This window comes from Myotis davidii, unplaced genomic scaffold, assembly GCF_000327345.1.
Source record: "Myotis davidii unplaced genomic scaffold, ASM32734v1 scaffold551, whole genome shotgun sequence".
In the NCBI taxonomy this organism is placed as follows: Eukaryota; Metazoa; Chordata; class Mammalia; order Chiroptera; family Vespertilionidae; genus Myotis; species Myotis davidii.
In genome coordinates, this window is record NW_006283788.1 from 1263285 (window position 1) to 1270816 (window position 7532).

At 57.8% G+C, this 7532-nt stretch overlaps 2 protein-coding genes across 2 annotated transcripts in view; one reads left to right on the forward strand and one right to left on the reverse strand.

The window, feature by feature from the left end:
• Positions 1 to 1376, forward strand: part of TBXA2R (thromboxane A2 receptor) — a 2902-nt gene extending 1526 nt beyond the window's left edge. The window contains exon 2 of the mRNA XM_006754116.2: positions 665 to 1376. Within this exon, the coding sequence (XP_006754179.2) occupies positions 665 to 910 (246 nt within the window). The 3' untranslated portion in view covers positions 911 to 1376. The remainder of the gene's footprint in view (positions 1 to 664) is intronic.
• A 3713-nt stretch (positions 1377 to 5089) lies between these two features.
• GIPC3 (GIPC PDZ domain containing family member 3) overlaps positions 5090 to 7532 on the reverse strand; it is a 2829-nt gene continuing 386 nt past the window's right edge. Inside the window, exons 2-7 of the mRNA XM_015566956.1 lie at positions 7319 to 7323; positions 6667 to 7063; positions 6353 to 6533; positions 5823 to 5935; positions 5475 to 5556; positions 5090 to 5351 (exon numbers count right to left, since the gene is read on the reverse strand). Of these exons, the coding sequence (XP_015422442.1) occupies positions 5200 to 5351; positions 5475 to 5556; positions 5823 to 5935; positions 6353 to 6533; positions 6667 to 7063; positions 7319 to 7323 (930 nt within the window). The 3' untranslated portion in view covers positions 5090 to 5199. The remainder of the gene's footprint in view (positions 5352 to 5474; positions 5557 to 5822; positions 5936 to 6352; positions 6534 to 6666; positions 7064 to 7318; positions 7324 to 7532) is intronic.

A 7532-nucleotide genomic window follows, 5' to 3' on the forward strand; every position in this document is an offset into this window, starting at 1 on the left:
TAATTTAATCTAATATTTTGATATAAAATTTTAATATAAAAGTATTTGTCATAACATTTTATAAAACATAAATTATATTAAATCCTTTAAAATAAAATATGAAATAGGTTATTTTATATACAATTTTTCTTTCCAGAGAGGAAGGGAGAGGGAGAACGATAGAAACACCAATGAGAGAGAATCATTGATTGGCTGCCTCCTGCACGCCCCTACTGGGGATCGAGCCTGCAACCTGAGCCTGTGCCCTTGACTGGAATTGAACCTGGGACCCTTCAGTCTACAGACTGACCCTCTATCCACTGAGCCAAACCGGCTAAGGCTATATACAATTTTACACTATGGTTTTATAATATATTATGAAATGTTTATAAAATATAAACTATTTAATAGAATAACAATGCTGGTTGTAACAGTAACTCCAACTGTTTACACCTGCAAATCTTGTTTTGCACCACATTTCATCATGCCCAGGAGAGGAGCAGGGGAAGGGTGTTTATCCTGTGGCCACACCAGCTGAGGCTCAGAGAAGTCAGGCAGCTCTCCCAAGGTCACGCAGCACAGTAGTAACAGAATCAGTGCTGGGTCTTAGGGGACCAGAGGTGCTGGTGGAGGGCAGGGCTGGAGGCCGGCCTGACTCCTGGATAACTGCTCTGGCCTTTGACAGGTCTTCATCGCCCAGACGGTGCTGCGGAGCCCACCAGCCATGAGCCCCACCGGGCAGCTGTCCCGAGCCACGGAAAAGCAGCTGCTCATTTACCTGCGTGTGGCCACCTGGAACCAGATCCTGGACCCCTGGGTGTACATCCTGTTCCGCCGGGCCGTGATCCGGCGCCTCCACCCCGGCCTCAGCACCCGGTCCCGGTCGCTCTCCCTGCAGCCCCAGCTCGCCCGGAGGCCCACCACGGCGTAGGGCCGGGGAGACATCAGTGGCAGCTCCCGAAGGACAGCGGCCATCCAGCCTCGGCCCCCCTGACAGCCACAGCTGCCCACCCTGAGGTCCAGGAGCTGGGACGCAGGATGAGCAGAGTTTGAGTGGCAGGATTGTGAGCTGTCTTCCGTCAGCCCTGGGGGCTCCCCAATATTCCCTGACCCCCCTTCCCAAGCCCGTTTTCTTCTCTCAGGCCCCTCCCAACTTCAGGCTGGGTGAGTGGGAGTGTCCGGAGGGTATCTGGAGACAATTCAACTTGTAAGCCTCCCCGTCCAGAAGTCCCCAGGAAATTGGGGGTCTGACCGCTGAATATGACCTGTCCTGTGGGGTACAGTTGATCCCCTTTGACACCCCAACCTGAGAAGGCTCCGCCTAGAAAAGATTCAATATAAATGGGCAGGATGCCCCCTCTCTTGCCAAAATGTATCTCAGTGCCTTTATTTCCCTTTGGGTCTGTTGAAGTTTGGTGCCTCAGATTGTCATCCGGCCCGGTGGCTACCGAGCAGAAGGCGGGGGCGGGCAGAGGGCTTGAGACTGGGTTTTGGCTCCTCGCCCACCTCCCCATTGAGTGCAGTCTTCTGGAATCCTTCCTGTCGCCCCTAGAGAGGGTTCTGGTATTAGACCCGTGGGAGACACACACAAGGCCACGGAGTGACATACATGATGCTTCCTCCGTCCCAGATGGAGCCATTCCCTTATAAGCTTATCGTTTAGCCGGTCATTCACTTCACACTCAGGCGCCCAGTGTCTCGAACAAACAGCACTTGGCCCACAATAAGTGCTCAAAAAAGATGGATCGAGTGGACGAATGACTGAGGTTTTGAGGAGCATCATGTATGTGTGAATACACGAACCCATGCACAGTGAGTACTCGGAAAGCACCTGGCACATAGTAGGTGCTTAAGAAGCAGCCAGTGTTGTGATCGCCCCCCGGGCCCTCATGCCTGCCCCTGCCCCTGCTTTCCCCAAACTGCCCTCAAATACAACACACCTGGCTGCAGGGGTGGGATGTGCCTTTATTCCCATGAGCCCTCGAGGTACATGAAGAGCCAACCACCCCCTGCCCCTCCCTTTCCCCCTTTCCCTTCCACAGACCTGGGATCTGCTTACACCTCCCAGAGCCAGGCCCAATGAAACTGAAGCCTGTTTCCATCCTCCCTCCCCTGACCTGTGGGGGAATGAAGTCACCTGCCGCTTCTGGGGGACCAGAGCTGGGAGGGGAAGGAGAGGGGATGGAGCCCACCAAGGGCCAAAACTATGTCACCCCTAAGCTACAGCTCCTTGGGGGAGGGGCTCTGACCCTCGCAGAGCAGTTCCTGGCCCCCTGTGCATGGGGGTGTGGGCAGGCTCCTGAGCTGGGGGTTCAGGGAGCTGGGACAGAAGGAGGGCCACCCCGGAGGCAGAACTAGGGGTGACAGATGTGGTAGGTGGAGTGTACTTATGGGGTCCCACCTGGGGCTTAGGTAAAAGGGCTGGTTTCTGGCGAGTCAAGGGGGCCTGTGGCTTTGGGGCCAGGTAGGGTGTCGGCAGGCTTCTGCCAGCATTGGCCTGGGTTCCACGTACCAGATCATGGGGCTGGGGTTGAGGCTGAGAGACTTTGCTGGGTCCCGGAGTTGGGGCTCTTGGTGGTGGGTCTGGGGGCTGAGGTCGGGCTGGAGGAGTGGGATCAGACTGGGTTCTAGGGTCAAAGCCAGGGGTCTGTGGGCGAAGCCCATTCCTAGAACTGCGCTGGATTCTTAAGCTGGTCTGTGTTCTGGAGCCGGATTGGGTTTCAGAAACAGGCTGGGTTCTAGAACTATGGTGGATTCCAGAGTGGGGCTCAGTTCTTAAACTGGGCTGGATTTCAGAACTGGGCTGGGTCTCAGAGCTGAACTGAATCCTGGAGCCGGGCTGGGTTCTGGAACTGAGCTGGGCTCCAGTGCTGGGCTGAATTCTTGCACTGGTCTGGGTTCCAGAGCTGGGCTGGGTGTCTGAGCTGGGCTTGGTTCCCACATTGGTCTGGGTTTTAAAACTGGTTTGGGTTCCAGGAACAGACTGGGTTCTGGAACTGAGCTGGGCTCCAGAGCTGGGATGTATTCTTGAACTGGCCTGAGTTTCAGAGCTGGGCTGAGTCTCAGAGCTGAACTGAATCCTAGAGCTGGGCTGGGTTCTGGAACTAAGCTGGGCTCCAGAGCTGGGCTGAATTCTTGCACTGGTCAGGGTTCTAGAGCTGGGCTGGGTGTCTGAGCTGGGCTGAGTCTCAGATCTGAGCTGGGTTCCAAAACTGGTCTGGGCTCTGGAACTGGTTTGGGTTCCAGAAACAGGCTGGGTTCTGGAACTGAGTTGGGTTCCAGAGCTGGGCTGTATTCTTGCACTGGCCTGGGTTTCAGAGCTGGGGAGGGCTCTGGAGCTGAGCTTAGACTCAGAGCTAAGCCAGGTGCCAGAGCTGGACTTGGAGCTAAGATGGGCTTCAGAGCTGGGCTGCATTCTTGAACTGGTCTGGGTTCCAGAGCTGGGCTGGTTCTCAGAGCTAAACTGAATCCTGGCACTAAGCTGGGTTCTGGAGCTGAGCTGGGCTCCAGAGCTGGGCTGAATTCTTGCACTGGTCTGGGCCCCAGAACTGGGCTGGGTCTCCGAACCAAGCTGGGCTCCAGAACTTGTCTGGGTTCTGAAGCTGGGTTTAGTTCCAGAAACAGGCTGGATTCTAGAACTAAGGTGGGTTCCAGAACTGGGCTGTATCCGTGAGCTGGTGGGGGTTTCAGAGTTGAGTTGAGTCTCAGAGCTGAACTGGACTCTAGAGATGAGCTGCGTTGCAGAGCTGACCTGCTTTGCAAAGTTTGGGTCACTATCAGAGCTGCCTTGGGTTGTGACCTGAGACGTTTCCAAGATGGGCTGAGTCCCAGAAGTTGATTGAGCCATGCTGGCCTGGATCCTGGAGGGGGGCCTGCTCTTGGAGCTAGACGGGGTTGTGGAGCTTAAGTCTGTTACTGCATTGGTCTGGGTCCCAGGGCTAGAGGTTAGCTGGATTCTGGAACTCAACTCGGTATCAGCAGCTGGCTGTGTTTTGGAGCTCGATGAGATTTCAGAGACAGTCTGTGCTCCAGAACTGAGTTGAGTTCTAGAGCTGGGTTGGGTGCCTGATCTGGATTGAGCTCTGGAAATTGGCCAGTCCTTGAAGCTGGTCTGGGCCCCAGGTGATCTAGAGCTGGTCTTCGTACTGCAGTGAGAGTGGAGTTCAGCATCAAGCTGGGTTGTGGAGACAGGCCTTGCCTCAGACATGGATGAGGTTCCAGGGCTCGTCTGAACTCTAGAGATGGGCCTGGTTGCAGCACTAGGCTGGGATCTAGAGCTGGGCTCAGTTTCTGAGCTGGACTCATCACTGGAGCTGGACTGGACCCCAGAATGAAACTGAGTTTTAGAGCAGGGCTGGGATCGGGGCTGAGCTGCCACATGCATCGGGGTCCCTGAGCTGGTCTGGGTTCGTGAATAGGCTTGAGTTTGGGAGCTGTCTTTGAACCCTATGCTGGAGAGGCTTCTGTAGTTGGGCTGATTCTTAAGTCTCACCTGGGTTTCAGAACTAACTGGTGTTCCTGAACTAAACTGGGTGTCCAGGTCTGGCAGCATCATGGAGCTATCTTGTGTTCCAGAGTCAGGTCGAGTTTTATGGCAGGGCTTGGTCACAGAGCTGGGCTGGCTTCCGATACTGGCATTGATCACAGAGCTGGGCTGGGTCTTAAAACTCGTCTGGGTTCCAGAACTTGACTTAATGCCGAAGCTCGGCTTGTCCTCAGAGCTGTCCTGGGCTCTAGAGGTGGGCTGAGTTTTGGAACTGGGCTGGGTTCTGGAGCTAGGTTGGGTCTCAGAACTGGATTGTGTTCTAGAGGTGAACTTAGCTTCAGAGCTAGCCTGTGATCTAGAACAGAGCTTGGTCTCAGAGCTGGGCTTGGTCTCCAAACTGGTATGGGTTCTAGAGTCGAACCTGGTCTCAGAGCTTGCCTGGGTTCTAGAGCTGGGTTGGGTCTCAGAACCAGATGAAGTTCTAGAGATGAACTTGGCCTCAGAGCTGGCTTGGAGTCTAGAGCAGGGCTTGGTCTCAGAACTAGGCTTGGTCTCAGAACTGGTGTGGGCTCTAGAGGTGACCTTGGTCTCAGAGATGACCTGGGCTCTAGAGGGGGACTGGGTCTCAGATCTGGGCTGGGCTCTGGAGCAGGGCTGGGCTTCAGGAACCAGCCTGCAGGGCTGGGGCGGAGGGCTGGGCTCCGGACTGGGGCTGCGCTCAGCCCCAGGGCAAATTAGCCACAGGCCTCCCTGGCCTCCCCGATGGCGGCCCACACCTCCACCACAAACTCGTCCGGGAAGGCGAACTCGCCCAAGACGGAGTCTAAACGGCGTGCAAACTCCTGAACGCTCACTGTCTTCTTGGATGTCTCCACCATGGTGGACGCTGCCAGGGGGGGAAGGAAAGTGGGTAAGAGTGCTCTGGGACCCCAACTTCCCCTTGGGACCCTACCTCCTCCCAGTGGGCTGGCCTCCCCCCAGGGTCCACCGGCTTACCCTGGCCCCTTACCCAGCTCTGGGTCCCGAATGCCCATGTAACTCTCCAGTAGGTCATCCACCTTCCGAGAGGCCTCCTCCTCAAATTCACTGGGCTGGGGCACAGGGGGACAAAACAGAGGGTCAGAACCACAGATCCCTCCAGCCCAGCCCCCTCCCAGGCTCCTCCCCTTGGGTACCAGCAGGCCAGGACCTCGCGTGCCAATGCTTCTGCACCACCATTGCCTGCCTCACCTGGAGACCCATTTTGCAGGTGGGGAAACTGGCGCTGTGTGAGGGAGGTCTCAGCCTAGGTCACGCTGGCTCAGAGTTAGAGCTGAAGGTGTTAGAGTCCCTGAAGGCCCCCCACCCCCTCACTCACCACTTCCTCTACTGTGGCAGCCCCCCCAGAACGAAGCCGCAGGGTCTCCCGCCCGCTGGTCACTTTTGCTTCCACGGGGCATTTGCTGCTCCGGCTCCTCTGGCTGATCATGTCTGGAGGGGACAGAGTGGTGGAGGGGCACATGTTCTGGGTGGATCCACTCTTTGTAAACACTGGGAAGCCACCAGCTGAGACTTTCTGGAACTTTCTTATCCTTCAAAGGCCCCCTTGTGTTCATAGCCTTAAAGCAGCACTTTAAAAGCTCCCACCAAGTGACACAATAGATCTAAACACTGCCCCATCCTTCCTCCATCTTCCAAACTCCCCCGTCTCCAGCTAGACTGTAGCAGTATGGAAACCACCACCTGTTCCCGATACAAGGCCAGAGTTCCCCGTCATGTCACCAGAGGCATCTAGAACCTTCCATCCTACCCCACCCCCTCACCCTCCGCTGACCCCCGCAGTCAGAGAACCCACTTCCCCAAGAGCTCCCCCCACCGCCTGCCCCCAAGGCCACAGGTGGCCCTCACCGAAGGCTCTCTTGGGCTGCACCAGGCGCAGGGTGAAGGGCTGGGCCTTGGGCAGCTCACGGAGCATCTTGGCGACCTCGTAGTGGCGGCAGCCGACGATGGAGTGGTCGTTGATGGCCTCGATGCTGTCGCCCACACACACGGCTTCGATCCTGTTGATGATGCTGCCCTCCTTGATCCTCTGCAGGGACCCAGAGTCACTCCAGGGGCCACCCCCGCAGAACCCCCTTAGGCCAGAGGGGGGCAGTGGCTCGCCCCAGGGCCTGGAGCACCCGGAAAGTCCCCTCCCCTCCCCCCCGCCCTCCCCCTCTCACCTTGATGAAGGCGTAGCCGGCCCCGTTGTCCGTGATGGTCAGCCCCAGGGCATCCTCGGTCTTCGTGACCTCCACCTCCTTGGTCTCGCCGCGCACGTGCGCGAAGATGAAGTCCTCCAGGCCGATCTGGCCGCCCAGGAGCTTCTGCATGTCCACCTTGTGGCTGTTGAGGGTGCAGAATAAGATCTGCCCCGGGGAGGGGAGCTCAGGGTTAATGACAGCGCTCACGCCCCGCCGTCTGCGCAGAACCGCGGGCGGGAGTCGGGGGCGGGATGGGCTCAGGGGCCTGACGGGAAACCGAGGCACAAAAGGCACCGACACTGGCCCAGCCCACAGGATCTTCGGGGTGGGGGTGGGGAGACAGGCCCCCAGAATGAGGGGCAGGGTGAGAAGGAGGCTGCAGAACGAGACCTCCTTTCCCACCCCGACTTCTGTTCCAACCCCTTGGTGCCCTCATCCCCACCCGCCCCCCATATTTCCCGGCCGTTCTGCATCCGCTGGCGCCCCCTGGGGGCTGCACGGCGCACCGCTCTGCACCCGGCCTGTAACCCCGGCTGCCTCCGACGTATCGCCTGGAAAGGGGCTGCCTGGAACCCCAGCCTCCAGCCGCGCCCAGGAACCACAGGCGCGCTTCCCCGAGGGCTGTACCCACCTTAGCTGGGGGTTGGGGGGGTGGGGGGTAGAGAGTTCCCGGACGATCTAGCGACTCACTAACCCCTTAGACCTGCTCCTCTTTTGTGCAGACCGCTCAAAGGGGCGTCCCCAGGGCATGGGCACCATTGGGTCTGAGTGGTGCGTCTCCGAGACCCCGGGCCCCCAGTCCAGGGGTCCGAGCTCCACCCTTACCCCCGGGTCAGCCCCGTGGG